This window comes from Anabrus simplex, chromosome 1 (genome assembly GCF_040414725.1).
Source record: "Anabrus simplex isolate iqAnaSimp1 chromosome 1, ASM4041472v1, whole genome shotgun sequence".
NCBI classification, from domain to species: Eukaryota; Metazoa; Arthropoda; class Insecta; order Orthoptera; family Tettigoniidae; genus Anabrus; species Anabrus simplex.
Window position 1 is genome coordinate 555,590,658 of NC_090265.1, and position 24,691 is coordinate 555,615,348.

Here is a 24,691-nt window from a genome sequence, read left to right on the forward strand (position 1 = left end):
CTCTTGAAGCCCAGCGAAACCATTAATACACAGCGCTATTGCCAACAAATTATTCATTTAAATCACACATTGATCAAAAGATGACTGGAAAGGGCCAGAAGACATGGCAAAGTGATTTTGTTACATGACAATGCGCTGTCTCACACAGCAAAATCAGTGAAAGACACCATGAAATCGCCTGGATGGGACATCCTTCCACACCCGCTGTACTGCTCCGACCTGGCGCCATCTATCACCTCTTTGCATCAATGGGGCACGTGCTCGCAGAGCAGCAGTTCAGCAATTTCGAGGAAGTTGGAAAATGACTCCACAAAAAGTTTGCCGCAAAAGACAAGCATTTTTTCTGGTATGGTATTCATAACTTACCTGAAAGATGGATGAAGTATTTAAAAGTCGATGGCCAATATTTTGAATAAGTAAAAAATGAATTTCCCTTGAGAATTATGTGTTTTCTTTACCACAAAAACTGGCAAAAACTTATGCATGCACCTGGTAAAGGCACACTTGGTTCACTCAGAAGGAGATGGGTTCAATTCCCCATTTAGGAAGTTGAAAAATTTTAGAAACAAAATTTACACTTCTGGAGGTGCATACAGCCCTAATATTCTTGCAGCTGATACAAAAAATGAGTACCAGGTTCTTTCCTGGGGGCATAGGTGGCCAGCCATAGAGCTAACTGCTCTATTTCTCTCAGTGCCAAGGTTGTGGATAGTGGAGGCTTGTACCTTTCACTCCTTCAATGGCCTTTATGGTCTGTATGGAGATGGCTTTGCTTTGCTCCCTTATAGAAATCCCCTGGAGAGTAAAATTTAATGATATGCAGGTAATACTTTGGTCATATTATATGCTCTCACCCACAAGGGAAGAAGATTCCGTATACAAACATTATATTCTATTTTCAATGTATGAGGGTTGTTCAATTGAAACATAGACTGAGCTGGCAACACAGCAAATAATTAATGGGACATCTCAGAGGTCATAGCACTGCATGATATGGTGTTTGGTGTAACTGTTCAGAACATGGTCAATTTGAGACACATGTCCAATAAGTAGAGGAAACATTGAAGCATTTCTTCCTTTCCCATTTCATTACGGGTCAGGACTCCTCGTACTACAGTTCCACTAGTGGTAAGTTGGCAAACTTGATTTTTTTTTAAATCACACATTGATCAAAAGACGACTGGAAAGGCCAGAAGACATGGCAAAGTGATTTTGTTACATGACAATGCGTTGTCTCACACAGCAAAACCAGTGACAGGCGCCATGTAATCTCCTGGATGGGACATCCTTCTGCACCCGCTGTACTGCTCTGACCTGGTGCCATCTATCACCTCTTTGAATCAATGGGGCATGCGGGGAGTCAAACCCACGACCATCGAATTACTAGTCTGAGATCTTACCGCTATGCCAACTACTGCCCAGCATGCGTACTAATGTAAGTGGCTTATATGGTGCGAGAGCTGTGTCAACATTTTTATTTTCTATACGCTTGGCCATCTGGAGTTCCCACTTCGGGTACTTTCTATGTCCTATGAATTTGAGCGAATTCGGTGGTGATGAGTAGGGAATGCCTCCTTGTGAGTTTCTCTGTAATTAGAGTAACTTTAAAGGAACCTCTTATGTATTCATTCCAGATCTTGTTGATTCGGGTGACACCTCCAGCCCATCTAAGTATTTTAATCTCATTAATGTGCTGTGGTTGATCATACACCATTTTTGTGGTCCATCATTCTGCTCTGCAGTTTTGTAAACCTTGCCTTTGGTTCATAGTGGCATTTTGGGATTGCTGAGTACTCTCAGCAAGGATCTCCTCTCCAGCGAGGCAGTCTTTGTCCATTACGACTTCATCGACACTCACATTGGTTATCAGTATAGAAATGAAATATCTGAAATGGGGGACACTTGGTAGGTGTCCGAATAAATACAACATGGCATGATTCAGTTCTTTTGCAAAGGAGGTGCCCAGGAAAACTGTCACAAAATGTTCATGTTCTCCACAATAATACGTGTTAACACACTGCCTAAGCAACATTCGATTGTTGGTGCTGTTTCTGCTGGGGCCTTATGGATCATCCTCCTTCCAGCCAATATCTCTCAGCTTGTGACAGTCATATCTTTGGTCAGCTGAAAAAAGCCCTGAAGGGTAAGCATTTCACCTCTGATCAAACGGTTCCTGATGCTTTATTGAGGAAGGTATAGAGAAATTTGTTCAGCATTGGGACAGGTGCCTAAAAGATGGGGGGATATTGAACCTGTAGACTCTCTTAACTATCATCAGCATGCTGTCATTTTGATATAGTGTATGTTGTGCAATACACACAGGTAGTGCAAATGGTTTGTTAGTCATGTCACATACCTAATGTTTAACATGGATATGTTTCTGGGCTGGGGGTCTGTCTGGAATTGGCATAAGTAATTTAGCATTGACAGTTTTGCATTGACATAAACCCAATACCATTACCAGATAACCAGTATACGTCATATGGATGTAAGAACGATGCCATTTTGGTGGACAGAAAGACGTGTTTTTGGAAAATGTTGATGTTAGATGTATTAAACCTCCAAAGAGTAGCTGTAAACAAAGCAATGGCAAATAATTTTAATGGAAAAATATTAATTAAAATTTTGGAACACTGCAAAAGGAAGAGGAAACTATTTATTTTGATTTATCTGAACTCTTTTTATCTCCCGTGTGGGTGGAGTGAAAGGAAGTATTCTTTATCTGTACCCCGTGCATGCCGTAAGAGTAGGGCTGCCGTAAGGTTCTGGATGAAATTCAGGAGACCAACATCGATAAGTTCCAACTATAGGTGCCGACTCCATAGGAGCACTTGCCCCTATACATATAGTGGTACAGGGACGCAATTGTGTTTTTCTCCCGTAAGAATATCTGATATTTTCATTCTTGCCCCATGCTCAAGACCAAAAGTCGGCTCCTATAGTTCCAACAAGTGTATTTGGTTAATTCTGTTACCAAAATACACACTTCTTATATGATGTTAATGTTAAAAAACTAATAGAGAAATAAAAAGAAAACATACGGTACTTTATGTGAAACACCTATCATACTTTACAGACCACTCCAAAATTATATAATATTCAATGTTATTTACATATATTTTTAAGTAACGTAGAATTACTCATTTCTCAATAACACGAATAAATGAAAACTAAAAACCGTATTTATTTACCTTTGCTTAAAGATATTAATGACACAGAAGTACCCTGATGCTGCTGCCAATCATACTTTTCTGAACTTGACTTACTTTTTAGCAACTCATCAATGTTTTAAATGTAATCATGAAATACCTGCCAAGATATTTCTTTAAAATTGTATTGCAGCAATAATATTGATATAACAGATTCTACTTTCAGTCTATTTCTGTCATCTGTCCATTGTGAATTCATTAAAGAAAAAAAAATTCACACATGCATTAAGGCCAGGTAAAAAGAAATAGGACTGAGCCAATTTAAGCAATTCAGAATATTGCTCACTGGATTTACATTGCTTTAAAAACTAAACGCATGGATACAAAATAATTTTCATCATCATTCAACCCACTGCTCCCGGTTGGAAGTTGATAGCGTTAGTGTAGGTCAAGCCTGTTACCATGACATCAGGTAATGTCGTCAGATTCTGCTTCAGAATGACCAACCAAAAAAAATCCATTCCCTTTCAAAAATATTTGAGCAAAATTTTAAATAATTTGCTCTGATTTTTAAAATTCAGGACATTTAGGGATTTTTAAAAATTCAGTCAGGATGTCAGGGCACATGCTCAAATTCAGGACAATCCTGCTTTTTCAGGACGTGTGGCAACCCTACCTAAGAGGCTACTAAGAGGGGAACAGCCAAAGAATCTATACTCGCTCTCTTATCTACTAAGCCCCAAAACATATCCATGATTCTATGTTTTTCCATGTAGCAGAGAAATTTACATATATCTTTTTAAATTATAATTTTTAATATGTGGTCCATAAAATCCAGGTTCTAGAAGAGGCTTCTTCTTGTTAATGACACAGATTTTTCTTGCACCCAGATCTTATATCTAGGTTATTGGAACATCTCATCTGATATCTGTGTTTTTCCTCCTCTGCCTTTCCCCCTTTCCCCTATAGCATGAACAGGAGGAGGAGGAGGAGGAGGCTGGTTTCTGGATGTGGTGCACTAGTATGCTCCTCTTCCATTATTTTGAGAGTAAGAATTTGTGGTTTCCTGTAACCAACTCCTTCAGAGTCTGAGCTGTAGCATTTCAGTTGATGTAGTATATTGAGTTTAGGTAAGAGGTCACTTCTGATCCAGTCTTAGTGCACATTCTAATTGTAGCTTTTTAGTGGTAATGTCCGACTCGTTGGCTGAATGGTCAGCATACTGGCCTTCGGGTCAGAGGGTCCCGGGTTCGATTCCTGGCCGGGTCGGGGATTTTAACCTTAATTGGTTAATTCCAGTGGCTCGGGGGCTGGGTGTTTGTGCTGTCCCCAACATCCCTGCAATTCACACACCACATATAACACTATCCTCCACCACAATAACACGCAGTTACCTACAAATGGCAGATGCCGCCCACCCTCATCGGAGGGTCTGCCTTACAAGGGCTGCACTCGGCTAGAAATAGCCACACGAAATTATTATTATTATTATTGGTAATACATTTTGAGGTCAAATTGTTTCATTTTTGGACTTATGAGGGCAGTAAATATTGATAGCACGCAATATTTAATGAACTAACAAGTACAATTGATTACAATCCTTCAATCTACTCACCTGCAAAGTCCATTACCTTTAGCCAAATTTTGGGAAGCCATTGGGGACCACTGACAAGGTGTTCTCTGTTGATGCAGTGACAGAACGCCCTACTGCGCAGAGTACGGGACCCCTGTGACTAAAGGCCAGCACACGAACCCATTTAGCCACGGAGCCGGACACTGTTGCAATAGGTGCTTGACACTGTTTGCGTCAGTACAATGTGTGTTGTCATGCAACACGATAGCGCGATCGTCTCGCAAAAAAAACATGGACGTTTGTACCATATAGCAGGATGCAGATGTCGCTACAGAAAATCGGCAATAGTAGTCGCTGTTGACGATTTTTCCCTCAGGCAAAGCATGCATAAGAATAACTCGCTCGTAGTCATGTGCTCCATTCAGCATAAGTTTCACCCGACTGGGTTCCTGTCAACATTTTTGTGGATGTGGTGAACCTGGGTGACGCCATTCATTCGATCAATGTTTTAATTCAGACACGTAGGCTCGTGCCCAAGTCTCATCAGTGGTGACAGTACACTGCACAAATGTGTCTCATTCGTTGCGGTATCTGTCCAGGTGCATGCCTGCCAGTGTATACTGGTGCCATTTCTGTATGTCATTGAGTTGATGTGGAACCCAATGGGTCGCAATTTTCCTCATGTTATGACATTTCGTCAGTACTCATATGTATTAAATGTTTAACAATTAATTTATTGAAAACCACCTATTCAATACTATTAAAGTCCTTAAGACTATAATACAATCATTATATTAAAGTTTAAGTATATGTGTATTCATTTGTGCATGTTAAATACTAATCAGGTACCTGATTTTTGCCTTGAGGAGGTAATTTGACTGATGATGCCCTCAATGAAGGGCGAAACATGTCTCAAGCGGAATTAATAATAAATTCCTAAATGCACAATTTATATGTATTGAATAGGTGACAAAATAAACCATTTAGCATCCTACATTCATAAAATAAATATACAGAACGTCTACAATGAACAATATATGGAGGTGCAGAGGAGTGTCAGGAAAGCCAAGCAGCAGTGGGTAGAGGATAAAGCCCTCAAAGCAGAGTACGCCATGGGAGTCAGCTACTTGAAAATACTCTCTGAGGTGGTCATGGAGAGGAGGCCCTATGAGAGTAAGAATAGCAACATATTTCCCTGTTTTAATGGAGAAGAACAACTAGAGAGATTGAGCGAGCTTTCTGTGAATCTGTTAAAACATAGCCAGAGAGAATGAAGGATCAGAGGAAGAGAGCAAGGAGCCAGCAGTGCCAGACCTGAAAATCAACATTAAAATGCCAACTAAGGAGGAAATTATTGTGGCCTCTGAAAAGATGAAGAATTGGAAAGCACCCAGGACTGATAATACCAATTCTGAAATGATTTATTACACTTTCAGCTGAGCTACTTCATCTTTTTGTAAAGGTGCGAGAACAAAAAAAGATTCCAGAAGACTAGGAAAGAGGTTTCTTGGCAAAACTGCCAAAGAAAGGTCATGGAATACTGTGCAACAATTGGTGAGGTATCACCTTACTATCAATCCCAAGCAAATTGTTCATGAAGTTAATTCTCAGCTAAATTACAAGGTGCGTTCCATAAATAATGCAACCAAATTCATAAAAAATCATTTATTGAATATATTCGTACAAATAATAAAAAATCTTCAAAATAGCACCCTCTTGCGTCAATACACTTCTGGAGGTGGTGTTTCCATGCCTGGAAGGCCTTTTCCGGAATGTCCTTTAGGGCTGATATAACATGCGCCTGGATTCTTTCAATCGTGTCCCAATGTTTTCCTTTCATGACTCCTTTTAACCGAGGAAACAAATAAAAGTCAGCGGGAGCCAGATCAGGACTGTAGGGAGGCTGGAGAACCAATGGGGTGTTGGTCCTGGCCAGGAAGTCATTGACAATGAAGGCGCTGTGACTCGGCGGATTGTCTTGATGAACTTTCCACGTGTCCTGGATGTCGCTTCGGCAGCACAAGACCCTCCTTTTCAGTCTTTTGAGAACTTCCAAGTAGAAAGCTGAGTTTACTGTAGTCCCGGTAGGTACGAATTCATGGTGGACAATGCCTCGGACGTCGAAGAAGACAATGAGCATGGTTTTGATCCTGGACTTGCTCATGCGTGTCTTCTTGGGATGGGGCGACGATGGGGTGTGCCACTCTGAACTCTGCCTTTTTGTCTCAGGGTCATACTCAAAAATCCATGACTCATCACCAGTGATAACTGAGTTAAGAAAATTAGGATCATTTTCACACATTTCCAACATTTCTTGGCACCGAAGCACTCGCATGTTCCTTTGTTCGTCGGTCAACACTTTTGGGACCAGTTTGGCACACACCTTTCTCATGTTCAAATCTTCGGTCACAATGTGGAAAATGGTTGTTTTTGCCATGTTTAGAGTTTGTGCTATCAATTGAAGGCTCAGCCGTCTGTCAGAGTTCAAACAATCGCGCACACGTGTCACATTTTCGTCGACTCATGAGGCTGATGGCCGTCCACTGCGAGGTTCTTCGGTGATCTCCTCTCGGCCCTCCATGAACGACTTGTGCCATCGGAAAACTTGTGATTTGGACAAGCAGTCAATCCCAAAGGCCTGCTGAAGTAATGGAAACATTTCGATGGCGGACTTCCCAAGTTTAACGCACAATTTGATAGCGTACTATTGCTCTACAGAACGATCCATTGTGCCGTGTTACATGAACTCAAAACAGGCTTGACGGAAACGCACGTCCTGACTCTCCGGCAGCTCGCTGCCGAATGAGATGAAGAGCGTTTGAAGCTAACATGCCCATCCATCTAGCCCAGCAGGTTAGAACACGCTGCAGTGTACAGTTGCATCAGAAAAAAATTGGTCACATTAGTTATGGAACGCACGTTGTATAAGAACAGATCCTGTGTCAAGAAGTTGACTTAAGAAAGCAAACATGATCATAGCCATGGGACCTCTAGTTTTATGTGGAATACAAATCACAGGGAATTAACATTTCAATTCAAATATTCTACCTGCATTGGCTGGAATCCGACAGATTAGCAGTTAAGCAGTGCACTCTTCGCTGATGAATTAATCCTCACCTTTAGGTCTCCAGATGGCAGGCAAGAAGGCCTGTGGTGCATTTTGTTGTCTGTACCTTCTTATAAAGGATATTTGTGAGGCACTATTCATATATTAATGGCTCCTTGGATTAAATGTCAGCATACTAGCCTTCAGTTTAGAAGGCCATAGGTTTGATTCCCAACTTCCCAACCAGGCCAGAGATTTTGACTTTGGTTAAGTCCTCTAGCTAGGGGATTCGGTGTTTGTCTTTGTCAACAATCATCTTCATTCTCATACAACACATCTTACTACAGACCTTCACAGAAATATGCAATAGTGAATATTTCCCTATACTGTACGTACAATTGATATCAGGAAAGGCATCTGGCCATAAAAGTGGTCTGATTCAGTACCTACCTGAGAAAACTGAGAAACGGCTGGAAAAATAAAAAAGAAGATCATTCATATTTTCTTTCCTGTTCATGGCATCATTTCCAGAAAGATTGTAGATTTAATCTGTTACTCTTAAAGTTATTAAGTTATCATAATTTCAAGTAAATTTTCAGAAGTTATCAACTTGAAAGATTTCTTTGCCACTAGGTGATACCATAAACCAATTCAGTACTATGTCTTTCACATTCTTTCAACTATTGATGTTAAGAGATGCCATTGCCAGACATTGCTCTGACAGGGATTTATTTAACATGCCAGTAAATGTAGTGACATGCATTTCTTGTATTTAAGCACTCTTCTATGTCAGCTGACACTGCCAGGATTCAATTCTACAACCTTGAGCAACCAAATAAACTGCTGAACATAGCTAAATCGTATGTTATAGATCATATTGGTTGTCATTGGAAATGTGGTCAAGCTTATTTGTACGTTATCTCTTAGTCTTTATTCTTATGGTACTGACCTTCTGACTTTGACCCTCTCAGAATTCCTCATATGAAATCAGACAGATCAGAAAGCAATGATGCAGGGAATTGGTACTTGCTTATAATGATATTTTAGCTGTGCTGAAAGTAAAGTTATGAGACATATTATGGCCATTCTGAATTATTAAAGACCTTTAAATTTTTCTGTTACACTGTAATATACTTGTTTATGACCATTGATCAGATGTGTAAGTGAATGCCCATCAATGATTAGGCCAAAGACAAAAAAAGATCATTTATATTTTCTTTCCTGTTCATGGCATCATTTCCAGAAAGATTGTAACTATTGACACTATATAGAAATACACTGTTATGTCAGTCATGTTGTACCGAGTATTATCTTTCTGGAGAACAAAATTTACTGCAGTCATGTTGACATTCATCAATTGATTCTATTCCTAATATCAGAAATGTGTTTATTTTTTTCAGAATAGGAGAATTCTGTCTGAACCTAATCTTCTTCTTGGCCTTCCCGTTCGTGATCTTGACTGCACTGTGCCGGCGCTGTTGCAATAGATCACCATATGACTGTGATGCTGAAGCTGGTACTTGCTTCCGGTGGACCAACTCTGCTGTTACAAATCGAAGGGACTACAGGAAGGTACCGGAACATGGCTCTGAATCATCTTGTGACAGAAGTGATGTAGGAAGTAGATAACGAATCCAGTAACATTCATGAAAAAAAAAAAGAAAGTATTGGATGAATGTTAATTATAGAAGGAATTAAAGACAGTTATTAAGATACTGAAATGCTTCTTGAATGTTTATTCCATCTCAAGGACTACAATATAGTTGTCATTTAAATTATGACTAAAACTTGTAACACCAATCTCTGTAGCAATGTGTGTTAAGTCATGAATGTCTGTGCTAGACCATCATGCTTAAACTCAAAACAGTTGTAAAATCAGAGCTTTCTGTGTTATGAAATCGGTGCAGCATGTCAGCTATGTTATCAAAGTGACAAAATTAGCATGTATCCTCTCATGATCTAAGATATGATGTACCCTTTTCAATTCCTCTTTATCAAGGAGCTCAGATTGTCCAAGTTATTAGAGCTTTCTTTGCACTTTGGTGCATAATCAGTTTTAACATGTGAATATTCACATTTCTTTTTCACAACTGCATAACTCTTCTAACCCAATTAAAATTCTTGCTCGCTCTGGTACTGTTTATATAGTATACACTTTTGCTGCTGTCCTCTTCTCAATTTTTCCTCTCAGATTTCCCTTGTCCATCTCTCATTCTCCTGCATCTCAGCCTTTGAGACTCGCATCAAAAGCTTTGACCTATCATTGTCTGTTCCAAATCTTAACCTTGATGATAATTGTTAAATAAACACAGTGTTACCCAGATCAAAGTATATTCCAGGTATAATAAATAGTAAAATAATAGGAAATTGGAACAAAATATAAACATAATAATCAAATGAGGAATTGATCTGAGAGTTAATGTGGAGGACTAAGGTACTAGTAGTATGCAGATTTAAGATGGTAAGAGTTGTATCCTAGGTAAAATTCTCTTCTGTGTTCTTTAACGTTTGCTTTTATTTAGCTGTTGACGAGCCCAATATCTTGTTGAAGGGTGGAACGCCAACAGGTAGGTAAAATGCATCAAAAATACTTTGATTTGGTATTCTCGAACTGTGGACAGAAAGCATTGTACAACAGTAGTTCTGAAAAAGACATATGAGTGCTGGGAAACTAGATAGCATCAAAATTGTTTGTCAACTGTCACAGTAATTTATATAACTAGCATTCATGATTTCATTATACATTTCAATTATATTTCTGTTGAAGTTACGAACAAATGTAATTCACAAATGTAATGCATGTTGAACCTTGAGGGTCACATTACTCCCAATTTAAGAAATAAATGATGATATACTTTATTTCTTCTTTTTTTTAATCTGCCTAAGGAATTGAAACTAGGTGTGATATTGGCTAAGATAATGTAATGGAAAAGAAAAATTGTATCTTGAAGACATTATATTTAAATGGGTAAAATGAGGCTGGGCACATGCCCCTTAAAGGAAGAGGAAAGAATTCCAGTAACTGAAATTATAGGATATTAGTGTTGAAAAAAAAAATTAATACAGAATTATAAATGGCTGGCTCTAATAAAATGAAAAAAAAAAAAAAAAATGAGCCAAACGCTGAGCTGACAAGCTGTAAATCCTGAAGTTCCCTTTTAGTCTCCTTTGTGATGATATGGAATACCATGAGGGATACCTTCCTCATCACTTAGGGGAAAAGAAGGGAAATCCAGAGGAAAGATTTGACAAATATAAAAGCAGATTTCTTTAGTCTCTGTTTTATTGAAAACAAATGGAAATGGATTTCTTTCTTTTTCTTTAAGGAGTGTCCATGCCCCTATGAACGTGCCTGTGACAGTGAGGAGGAAGATACCAAGTACGTGATGGGTGAACTACAAAGAAGTCGTGAATCGGTACGAGTAAGTAATATAAGGAGAGTAATGTTCCCAGAAGTGAGAGGATAACAAGAAAGTTAATATTTTAGTTAAGAGTACTGAAAGGTAACTTTATTGTATACACTTGATACAACATCATCAAAGTTAAGTTAACATGGATGTACAAGGAATTTCAGGGAGGTTTTAAGAGTTCCAAACGTGTATCGAAATTCATTTCAAGGAGATTCAGAGGGTATATGGGAAAAGGAATATGCATGAGATGAAAACAGATATACTGTAGCTGGTAATTGGATTGTTTATGAAGTTAGGAGAACAGGACTTTATAAAGTACTATTCCAGCATTCACATGAAATGAGTACAGTATGGAGAAAATTCACACTTGCATGGGAAAGATTTGTACTCAGTCTGTTTAAATTCTTGTACACAGTTACTCCAAAAAAAATCCTGTCAGGATCTTTGTTTTGTGTAGGTCTTGCAAGGAAACTGTTGGGGATGGACCAGAATGAGTGCAATGAAACTTGGAAGGATAATCAATTTTGCCAGCATAAACTGGTGATAACAGTCATTCTGCTATAAAATAATGCTTGCTTAATAATAGTATTTTGTTGCTGCATTTTCAAATGAAACAAGATGTATCAAAGGCATCGATTGTAATGAAATGTAGTAGGATGATCAGTTGAGACATCAGAATATTGCTGCATATCTGTCATTGTTACATAGGCTGTCCACAGCATGACAAAATGTGTGATCCTGAACAGGAATGCAGCAATTTCCTTGTTTGTGCTAATAATGGAATTATATTAACGTGTATTTTATATTTAGATGACCAAGATTTTATACTATATAACATTTTAGCTTTGATTATAAATGATGCAGAAGTATTAAAACGCTAATATTTTGATATTTTCATAAAATATACATGCTAGCAAAATAGGTTTGTAGAGTGTAAAATTCTATTTGTGATGCCAAAATCTTATTTTTGGTATAAAGTGTTTTGTGTTCTTCCAAAATAGAACCATTTGTATATTTCTACAGTAGCCTGGCCAGATGTCCTGCAGTCTGTGTGAAATATCAAATATCTCAAAACTATCCTGCATTTTAATATTATCCTACTAAAAGTCCTACAAAATATAATTAAGTTCCATCTTGAACCATTTTGAATTCTTCAGCTGTTTCCTTGGACAGCAATGTTTGCTGAAAACAATGCATTCAAGTCCAAAATATGAATAAGCAGTTCTCTGACTGTGGGAAAAAAAAAAAATCATGATGTATGATGCTTTTGCAGTGTCATTGAATGAAAGTTATAAACAGGAAGAAATATTTATGAATTTATGCTCCTTTGCAAGTTATAAATCTCATTCCGTATTGACTGTTATCACTTTACAAATAAAAGTATTTATAAAATCTGCCTTATCAATACAAATCAACTCATCTGTTAGATGGAACTAAGTCTATACATGTTTCAGCCTATTCTCAAGGCCATCTTCAGTAGCAGTTTCCATCTAACAGATGAGTTGATTTGTATTGGTAAGGAGGATTTTATAAATACTTTTATTTGTAAAGTTTATGCTCCTTCATAATGAGATTACATTATTTCTTATTATTAATAGTTACCTAGACTTGTATTTTGTAACATGCTGTATTTGTAAAATTGCCTTTTGTTAATGCTGATTATTGTTTTATAAATGTAGTTTAGGTATTCTGATACATACGGTAATGATAACATACATGGTGTGAAATTTTGGCCACTATTCTATAGTACATATGCAAGGTCATTGTACATCATCCTCATCGTCGTCATCATCGACTTACCGCTCCAATTTTCATCACTTATAAGCTTCATGTTCTGTATCATTTGTGTGTAAATAAATAATAAAATTGGTGGATGTTCCTCCTAATCAATACAATTTATATATGAAATACACAATATTATACAGTATTATGGTACTAGATTTGGCCCAGCATAGGGCCATCCTCAACCATATAACCATGAATATCTTAAAGACTAATATTAGCCTAAGCATAAAAATGTTTCTAAACCTATACACTTAAAATCTTGTGAGTTTGTTACAATAAGGCTTGGTAAAGTGATTCTGTGCTTATGATGATGATGACATTTAAAGTGGTTTTATACTGTACACTCCTGAACTCTTTGAAGTGTGGGATAGTTACGGTGTTGAGCTTTATGTCGACGACATATAATTCGCGTTATCCATATACAAAATGTGGTGCAAATACATCGTCCCCCCCACCCGCCTCTGGCAAACTAACGAATCTGAAAAAAGTCAAAAAATTAGGAGAGGTGAAAAAAGTTGTGATTACTCATGTCAAATCAGTTTTTATATTTAATGATTGGTTTAATGTGTTAGCCATACAGAACGAGCTGCAGATGTGAGACTTTCTCAGAGGGTAGACCATTAGACCAAAACTTCAGAACTACAAATTTCCAATTTTGTCACTTTCGCTAGTTTGCCAAAGCGGTGATGACATATGTAGGTGGTTGACAAGTGATTCAGTCCACACACACACACACACACACACACACACACACACACACACACACACACACACACACACACACACACACACACACACACACGCGATGACTAGGAGGGAACATCATTCTCAGTACTATTTGAGTTGGTTGAATGGAACATGTAGTGTTGTTGAAATCTGAGGTTGTAAGTCAGTTGTGTATGTCTGGCTTACATGTACTGGATATCTGTAAATATAGAGAATTTATATAAGAAACTTGACTGCGCAAGGCTAAAGGTGTGAGACATGTGTTAAGTAATGTACTTACTCACTCTGGTTCATGCACTACATCAAAGTCATATTGCCCGCTGTCATATGTGCAAGATTCGCTGTGTGGTGAGAGGTCTTGAGTGAGGGGAGGGGAAGGCGTGATGGTTAGCTTGGAGGTGGAGCTTCTATTCGTAATGGGGTTTGATGTGTGTTATGTGGGTTGGAGAAATTTTTGAGAAATGTTTTGGGAATTGGTGGAATAATGAAATCAAATACCGGTAACTGACTTTTTCAATTAGGTCATTTAGATTATAATTCAGATTGGCGTACTGATCGACTTTAATGAAGAATTCTCAGAAATGTTGAGCTGAGTGCATTTTTGAGAAATTTTTAAGATGTGTGAATCTTGTTTTATCACACTGAAATTGTGTTTGAGGTCTGTCATATGCTGGTCCTTAGCCAAAAATCTATTGTGTTTGATAGCATTGGTGTGTTCCAACGCAGTGTGTAACAAAGTTCCTTCCTGTCTGTGCCACGTAGCTTGCTTTGCATTCTTTGCATTCCAGTCTGGGTATATTTCTAGATTATGAAATTTTTTAGTGGGATTAATTGTATTTGAATAATGAAAAAGTTGGGTAGCATTATTGGTAGTTTTAAATGCTATTTTTACTTTATGTTTCTTAAACACAATAGTTACAGTATGTGGTGGATATTGCTGTGGTCCAAGGTGAAAATTGAAAATACATTTTTCTTATTTGATTCCTTGGCTAATTTAGATTTAAGTTTATTTTTGATTTTAGATATTAACTTGTTAACAAAGTCCTTGTTGAAGCTGTTGTGATTTGCTATATTTCTAATAGTGTTTATTTCTCTGCGTAGATTTTGTTTTGATAATGGTGTGTTGTGTGCACTATAAATAATGCTATAATAAGCTGCTCTTTTTTGAGATGTAGAATGTATAGAATCTTGTCTTATAGTGTTTGTTCTTTTTATGGATTCCTGTAGATATTTTATTCTAAATGGTCACTTTTTCTGGCAAATGTTAAATCCAAATAGTTGAGTGATTGTTTAATTTCTATCTCTACTGTAAATTTAATGTGTGGATTCATTGTGTTTAGTTTCTTTAATATTTGGTTGCTATGAGTGTGTCATGTATCTAGAATTGCGAACACATTGTCTACATATCTCATCCAGTAATAGATGTTATCAGTTTTGCTGGTCTTGGTATAGTGCGTACTCAAGATGGTCTAGGTATATTTTGGCTAATATGCCTGATGCTGGCGAACCCATTGGTAATCCTTTTTGTAGGTAGATGTTGTCATTAAATTTGAAGTGATTATTATCAAGAATGAACTGGAGAATAGCGATAAACTCATCTACTTCATTTGTGCTAAGATGACCATGTGATCTGAGATTGTTCTCTGTTAGTGAAATAGTATGATATGTTGGTATACTTGGATACATATACTTGATGTCATATGATGCTTTATTACGATAAGGATAGACCTTTAAAGATTTTGTGTTGTTGTAAAATTCTATTGTGTTTTTGATGGTTTTGTTAGCCTTAAAAGTCAGGAATTTACGTGTAAATTGTATGTGGGACTGGGTCTACAATATATGTTTCATGGGTATGTTGTCTTAATGAATTTTAGAAAATGCTTTTGCTGTAGGGATTTTTGTGTTCATAATAATCATTTTGCTGGATTCTTGACCATTAAGGAGAAAGCTAATGTCTTTCATTAGTGTTTTTAGTTTGTTTTGGATTTTGGTAGTTGAGTCTTTTTTAATAGCTTTAAATGTGTCATTATTTCAAAAAAAATGCTTGTTCTTACTAATATAGTTCACATAATTACTTCTTCTAGACACTACATCAGAGTCATATTGCCCGCTGTCATATGTGCGAGATTCGCTGTGTGGTGAGAGGCCTTGAGTGAGATGTAGAATGTATAGAATCTTGTCTTATAGTGCTTGTTCTTTTTATGGATTTCCTGTAGATATTGTATTCTAGCTTTAGCAGATTTAGCTATTATAAGGTTGTTAATTTTTATTTTATTTTTGAGCGTTGTTATTTGCTGGTTACTGGAATTATTAGTGTCATTACTATTATGATTTCATTTGGTTTGAAGTGTCTTTATGTAGTTAGTTTCTTTTTAACCCCAAATCTAACCTCATCATGTAGTTCAATAGGTAATTTACTACTACTACTACTGCTACTACTACTACTACTACTACTACTACTACTACTACTACTACTACTGAAGGGGCAGGCGGGCCTCTTAGACGGTGACGCCGTCCCTCAAGCCAGGAGATTTGTTACGGTGAAGGAGATGCTTGCAGAAGGTGAAAGGGTTGGCGGCCATGGCCTATACTAGGAACAGTCCCAGCATTCGCCTTAGTGCAGGAGAATGGAGAACCATGGAAAACCATTCTCAGGACAGCCGACAGTTGGGGCCAGCCGTGAGGTCTAGCCCTGTCCCGTCTCCCAAATGCAGAGGCATAGAGCCACGGTTGAGCCGTGGCCAACCTTCCTCTGCTCAGTTTGCCAGTCAGAGTGCAGAGTTGTTGGACCACAGACCAGGCGTCCCCACTTATGGGCCAAGACCCACTCTGCATCTACCAACCGCAATTTATTTATCGCTGCTTCTGTTTCTACTAAAGTGGTTGCTAAATGGTCAAATGTATTGTTTCCGGGCCAATTGTGTTTGGGTCCTCTGTTCAGAATATTTAGTTCTTCCTCACTGAATTTGGTATTAGTTAATTTTTTTATTGGAGGATGAAATTGTTTGGAATTATCTGGTAGAGTCACTGCTGCATGATTCAACTTTGTTTGGTTCGTTGGTACTTGTTATATTATGGTGGGTTTGGTTATTGTAGTTGTTATGTGCCTGTTTGAGTTTATTTTCATATCTAAGGTGTGCTGTTTTTTGATAGTGATATCCTCAAGTTTTTAGGGCATTTGGATTAAGAAATTGTTCCAATACATGGTTGATACATATTGAGCAGCTTCTAAATGGGCCTCATATAATTTCAAATTCCAGAAGTTATTCTGTCTATATAAGAATTTTACTTTGTCTCAGAACCATATCATGTTAATAATAATAATAATAATAATAATAATAATAATAATAATAATAATAATAATAATAATAATAATAATAATAATAATAATAATAATAATGTTATTGGCTTTACGTCCTGCTAACTACTTTTACAGTTTTTGGAGATGCCGAGATGCCGGAATTTAGTCCCACAGGATTTCTTTTATGTGTCAGTAAAACTACCAACATGGGGCTGATGTATTTGAGCACCTTCAAATACCACCAGACTGAGCCAGGATCGAACATGCCAAGTTGAGGTCAGAAGGCCAGCGCCTCAACCATCTGAGCCACTAAGTCTGGTCAAATCATGTTAGTCTTTGCATTGAGTTAAACATGTCTGGTGTGTGTTTCTATGTTTTTTGTGAAAGCCTTTCAAAAATTTTAGAATAAAATTATGTGATATACATTTTTTCAAAAACTTTTTTATTTTTATTTATGATGGCCAATTTAGTTTTTAAGGTAGCTCTGTATATGCCTTCTAATGTGCCTGGTTAGTGTTAGGTTCATAATTAAGTTTTTACATACATCCAGTACATTCAAGCCAGACATACACAACTGACTTACAACCTTGGATTTCAACAACACTACATGTTCCATTCAACCAACTCACATAGTACTGAGAATGATGTTCCCTCCTAGTCATCAACCATTTTTTAGACTGAATCACTTGTCAACGCCTACATATGTATTTGCACTACATTTTGTATTTTTATCTTTTTAACATATAGAGAAGAGAAGAAGAAATAGAAGAAGAAATTCCACAGCCTGTTTCCAGACATTCGACCAGGTCAGGAATGGAATGAAAGAAGCCCCATCTAGCAGCGAGGTTTGGAATTGTGCCGGCTGCCGAAGCCTGTCACACTCCTCTGGGACAATAATTAGTGAATGACAGATGAAATGAAATTATATTGGAGAGTGTTTTTGGAATGAAATATGACAGAGAAAACCAGAGTACCTGGAGAAAAACCTGTCCTGCCTCCACTTTGTCCAGCACAAATCTCACATGCACATGGAGTGACTGGGATTTGAACTATGGAACCCAGCGGTGAGAGGACGGCGCGCTGCCGCCTGAGCCATGGAGGCTCTTTTTTAACATATAGATAACATAAATTATATGTTGACAACATCAAGCTCAACACCATAAGTGGCCTACAATGCAAGAGTTCAAGAGTGTACAGTACAAAACCACTTTAAATGTCACCATCATAAGCACAGACTCATGTTACCAAGTCCTAATGTAACTGACAAGATTTTAAGTGTATATGTTTAGAAACTTTTTTATACTTACCGAAAATATGGCTTACTGGGCGAGTTGGCTATGCGACTGTGAGCTTGCATCTGGGAGATAGTGAGTTCGAATCCCACTGTCGGCAGCCCTGAAGATGGTTTTCCATGGTTTCCCATTTTCACACCAGGCAAATGTTGGGGCTGTACCTTAATTAAGGCCATGGCCCCATACTGGGGCGAAACACTCGTAATTTTGACGATTGAGTTTCCTGAATTTAATTAGCTGTCTCAATCGAAAGCCATATTTTTGGTCATGGTAGCCCGGGAGGGCATATATAGCAAGTGGAGATGCAGTTCTCCCCTACTACTCGGCATTGCATTGTGCTTATCACCTCTATAGCTTGCAGTGGTGTTGTTACCGGTGTGCTAGCCGGCCAGTGTCTTGGGAAGGTGCGGTATCCAACTGATGAGCCCATGCCACACTGGGGGTGAAACATTGGTAATTTTGACAATTGAGTTTCCTGAATTTTATTTTAATGCTCAGTGTAATTAGTCTTTTTATGGATGACGATAGCCCCATGCTGGGCTAAAACTAGTACCATTATATAATATTGTGTACCAAATATAAATTGTATTGATTAGGAGGAACATTCACCAATCTTATTTTTTATGTATTTTGTGTCAATCTTATAAAAAAGAATATTTAAAATAGGATACTGGAAAGATCTGCCTTTACACATGATAAAATTAATTTTTGGATCCGTATTGAAAGTATTTGTATTAAATTAGGAAATTAGAGAATTAGGAAGACACTGAACAATATAAACATATGTGTCATTTAAGATCTGCCTCGCCAATACACTTTATGTTCAAAAGTCTTATTTATTCATTAAAAACATCGTACATGTTTAGAGAAAAACAAACATTCTCTTCCTCAGCAATAATCTGAACTTATTTCTTGCACAAAACAATGTTTTCGATATGAGTTTAAATGAAAAACTTACAGATGAAAATCCATTTTATAAACAAGCATTTAAGAAAGAACAATAAGATTTGAATATCTTGAACATATTTAACAAGTGAATCTTCTATATTCAGTGTATAATCATTGCTCTGGATTCAACCAAAAAAAAAAAAAAAAAAAAAAAAAATGGATCTTTCCAGCATCCTATTTTAAATAGATTATACAAGTCAATACAGGAATGAATAGCACCTATTATGGTCAAATTTATCAATAGTGACCACTCCAAGTCACCCAGCTATTATTCAGTAATTAATTAGAACAGTACTGTTTATTTTACAGCAAAACGCTTTTATCATTAAATCAATCAATCAATCAATGATTTGCAGTTTGGGCATTCACCTAGGTGGCAGATTTCCTACCAGTTGTTTACCTAGCTTTTCCTTAAACGTTTTCAAAGAACTTTGAAATTTATCAAACATTTCCCTTGATAATATATTCCAGTCCCTTACTTCTCATCCTATAAATGAATATTTGCCTTGATTTGTCCTCTTGAAATCTAACTTTATCTCCATATTATCTTTCCTACTTTTAAAAGCTACTAATGTCATTCCATGCCATCTCTCCGCTGACAGCTCGAAGCATACCACATAATACCAATAATATTTGGTCTGTTATTGGATATTATAAATTTTCCAGCTAACTCATTCCTGCTTTCAGTGCTTTACCCCAGTGTGCCAATTTGGGCTCATCAGGTGGTAACTAGCACACCTACCAAGACTCATGGTTAGTGCATACCATGGAGATATAACAAAACTAAAATGTTTTCATTCCTCCCATGAAGGGGGAGGTGGGCCTTTAGATGGTGACACTATCTCTCAAGCCAGGAGATTTGTTACGGTGACGGAGATGTTCAGAGAGGGTGAGGGGATTGGCAGCCATGGCCTATACAGGAACTGTCTTGGCATTCAGGTTAGTGCAGGAGAATGGAAAACAGCGGAAAACCATTCTCAGGACAGCTGACGCTTGGGGCCAGCCGCGAGGTCCAGCCCTGTCCCATCTCCTGAATTCAGAGGCGTAGAACCACTGTAGAGCCATGGCCACCCCTCCTCTGCTCGGTTGGCTGGTTGGAGTGCAGAGCTGTTGGACCACGGACCAACCGTGGCCACATATGGGCTGAGAACCACTCTGCATCTACCAGTGATGAAGGCCACTGCATAGGCTACTTAGAGTCACCGGCAGTGCCAATGCATTATGAGAGATTTTGTCTCTTTTTCAAAAACTGATGCTTGCTAGGCCATCAGATGTTGCAGAATGTTACAGAATATTTCAGGTTCCCTATGGGAATTGATTTCTGTAACATACCACATAGTCAAACATCTTGTCTCCTTACTCCCAAGTCTTCTCAGCATTAAGTTTGCAATATTTTCATAACATTACTCTTTTCATAATTTATAAGTTTCACTTCCGTGTTGACATTTGACTTATATGATAGGAATCAGTCGAGGGATGTTTTACCTTTCTACACTTGATATAACGTTTATCATTTATACCTTTAATAAATGAAGATTAGTTTTGATTCTCTTGGAATTATCATCAGTTTAAACAAATACATAAGTCAGAAAAGGTATCAGGACTAACACATTTTACATGGAATATGCCTTAAAAATTCACTTAAGTTAGTTAACATGAGTTGTATATCATAAAAACACATTGAAGTTTAAATGACTTCCTTAGCGTCCAGGTCACAATAATTGAGCATGTGTGCAAAATTTTAAGGAAAGTCTTAAAATATTGTGTAAAACTTGTGGTTGAGATAAAGTTCCTGTAGATGCTGTGAATGTATCCACAGATATAAAGATATATGTTAAAAATGTAAACACTTGATTTGGTTTATTTATTCGTAGTTGAACCATCAAATAGTTTAAAAACGTGTGTCAGAACTGACATGCAGACATGGGCAAGCAGTGCACCTCCAGCTTTCGTAGCAATAGGATTATGAGAGCAAGGAGTAAGAGAGTAAGTACTATCAAACCACTCTCCAATAGTTAAAGACCAAACACACATTAGCTCTCACAAATTTTTTCTTCTTTCTCCACAGACATTCACCTTTTTGTGACTACATGTTCCATACAACCAAGGCCCTACCATCATTATAACTTTTAACATCAACATTCAGCAGTGTCACTTTCAAATTACAGCAGCTACTATAAGCAACGAAGGATGTTCCTCCAACTCCTTGGCAACTCTCTACATAATTCATAAATAAGCAACAGCTGGGTACAACCTCCGACTGCCTTAACATCGGCGCTCTTACAAGATTTATTTATTTTTTTGCTAGATTTGTATGTAGATGAAAGAAACAGAGCAAAACAATTTGTTGTTGAATTCAAAAAGAAGTCGTGGGAAGATTTTGGTAATAACCTGGAAAGGCTAGGTCAAGCAGCAGGGAAACCTTTCTGGACAGTAATAAAGAATCTTAGGAAGGGAGGGAAAAGAAAATGAACAGTGTTTTGGGTAATTCAGGTGAACTCATAATAGATCCCAGGGAATCACTGGACAGGTGGAGGGAATATTTTGAACATCTTCTCAATGTAAAAGGAAATCATCCTGGTGGTGTTGCAAACCGCCAAGCTCATGGGGAGGAGGAAAAAGATGTTGGTGAAATTATGCTTGAGGAAGTGGAAAGGAGGGTAAATAAACTCCATTGTCATAAAGCAGTAGGAATAGATGAAATTAGACCTGAAATGGTGAAGTATAGTGGGAAGGAAGGGATAAAATGGCTTCATAGAGTAGTAAAATTAGCATGGAGTGTTGGTGAGGTACCTTCAGATTGGACAAAAGCAGTAATTGCACCTATCTATAAGCAAGGGAACAGGAAGGATTGCAACAACTATCAAAGTATCTCATTGATTAGTGTACCAAGCAAAGTATCCACTGGCATCTTGGAAGGGAGGGTGCGATCAGTCGTTGAGAGGAAGTTGGATGAAAACCAGTGTGGTTTCAGACCACAGAGAGGCTGTCAGGATCAGATTTTCAGTATGCGCCAGGTAATTGAAAAATGCTACGAGAGGAACAGGCAGTTGTGTTTGTGTTTCATAGATTTAGAGAAAGCATATGACAGGGTACTGAGGGAAAAGATGTTCGCTATACTGGGGAACTATGGAATTAAAGGTAGTTTATTAAAATCAATCAAAGGCATTTATGTTGACAATTGGGCTTCAGTGAGAATTGATGGTAGAACAAATTCTTGGTTCAGGGTACTTACAGGGATTAGACAAGGCTCTAATCTTTCACCTTTGCTGTTCGTAGTGTACATGGATCATCTGATGAAAGGTATAAAATGGCAGGGAGGGATTCAGTTAGGTGGAAATGTAGTAAGCAGTCTGGCCTATGCTGACGACTTGGTCTTAATGGCAAATTGTGCCGAAAGCCTGCAGTCTAATATCTTGGAACTTGAAAATAGGTGCAATGAGTATGGTATGAAAATGAGCCTCTCGAAGACTAAATTGATGTCAGTTGGTAAGAAATTCAACAGAATTGAATGTCAGATTGGTGATACAAAGCTAGAACAGGTCGATAATTTCAAGTATTTAGGTTGTGTGTTCTTCCAGGATAATAATATAGTAAGTGAGATTGAATCAAGGTGTCGCGTCGCCATAAGACCTATCTGTGTTGGAGTGACATAAAACAAGTAGCAAAAAAAAGATTTTTCACTACATTTTAAGTGTCCTTAACCTATTTGATAGTTCGACTATGAATGAATGAACCAAATCAAGCGTTTACATATATCTTTATATCTATGGTTACATCCACAGCATCTACAGGAACTTTATAAAACTCTCAAATACAAGATTTTACACAATATTTTAAAACTTTGCTTAAAATTGTGCATATGTGCTCAACTCATGCTGACTACTTAAAGTGAATTTTTAAGGTATATTCCATGTAAAATGTGTGTTAGTCCTGATACATTTCCTGATGTATGTATTTGTTTGAACTGATGATGATTCCAAGAGAATCAAAACTAATCTTCATTTATAAAAGGTACGATGAAAAAATAAAGTGTTGAATGGTGGAAAATCCCTCGATTGATTTCTATCACATTACTCCTTTGTCAGAAATCCTCCAGAATAAATCGTGCTGCTTTCTTTTGAATCTTTTCCAGTTCTTGTATCAAGTAGTCCCGGTGTGGGTTCCATACACTGGAACCATACTCTAATTGGGGTCTTCCGAGAGACTTATATGCCCTTTCCTTTACATCCCTAAATACCGTAAAGTGGGGTAACTTTGGCCATACAGGGTAACTTCGGCCACTGACGAATAGCAACACTTATTTTCTCCTAGCTCCTATATTGGAAAAGATGAACTACTTGCAACAACTAAAATGCTCATAAAACAGAATGCTCTTTCAACACTCAGTTGTCCAGATAACATTGTTGAGTCAATCGATTCTTTTTTTTTCTGGAGCCCCGACTATTGTCTTCTCTGGTAACAGCGGAAAACAAACTGTTCTCTAGCCCCAGCATTCGATTCTCCATTCCAGTGGTTTATGGGGTCAAAATGTAAGTTTGTCTGGTAACTGATCAACACAATTTGATGCATTTTATTCAAATAGGTTTTTCAGGGAATAGTTTTGTGATGAAAGCTGTCCTCTTCCGGGTTAATTTCGGCCATGACAAGAACGTACAGAAAAACATTACATGGCCATGGATATTGTAGTTACAATCCTGTTTACTTTAGAAGAGATTAATAAAGGCACAATAACAATAAATGGGGAAGTTTATCCCAACAGGGAGGGGAAAGACAGTTTCCATTTTCAATGATAAATAGACGGATATCAGTTGATATGGACGATACACATTTAAGAACTTGATGACGGCCCAGATATTTTCTAATTTAGAAGACAGTGTATTATGAGGACAGTCTTCAAGACTGCTTGTTTTCCGACCGCCTTTTCTCTCCATACAATTGGGCTTTATGATTTCCGTACCTTTTATTTATTATCTTTTGTACCATTACAAATATTTATGCAATGCAACATGTAATTTGTAATATCATACAATGCTTGTACACTTAGGCTAAATAAAATAGCTTCCTCTTTGAGGAAAAAGTTAATTTGATTACTACACATCTGTTTCACCATAAATCGTTTTAATTTGTTTGTGATTGTTGATACTGGGCATTTTGCAGGTTTTTTAAAAACATTCATGGTGGCCGAAGTAACACTACATCAAAGAAAACTTTGTTTCTTGAGTTATTTTTATGGCGGCCAAAGTTACCCCAAAACATGGGGTAACTCCGGCCACTCTTTCGATAATCATTATTCATTTGAATAACAATTAGAATTATGTTCATATTTAAAAATGAAGAACAAAACATGGCAGAATTTATATTATATTTTTCAGAAAATTAGAGGGAATATTTCACATTTTATTTTTAAAAATATACGAAAAAGTGGCCGAAGTTACCCCATTTTACAGTACTCTCATAA

At 37.4% G+C, this 24,691-nt stretch overlaps 1 protein-coding gene across 1 annotated transcript in view; it reads left to right on the top strand.

The window, feature by feature from the left end:
• The window catches only part of LOC136869374 (hapless 2), a 216,952-nt gene that overhangs the window by 154,607 nt on the left and 37,654 nt on the right, over positions 1-24,691 (top strand). The window contains exons 9-10 of the mRNA XM_067144842.2: positions 9,169-9,340; positions 11,095-11,184. Of these exons, the coding sequence (XP_067000943.2) occupies positions 9,169-9,340; positions 11,095-11,184 (262 nt within the window). The remainder of the gene's footprint in view (positions 1-9,168; positions 9,341-11,094; positions 11,185-24,691) is intronic.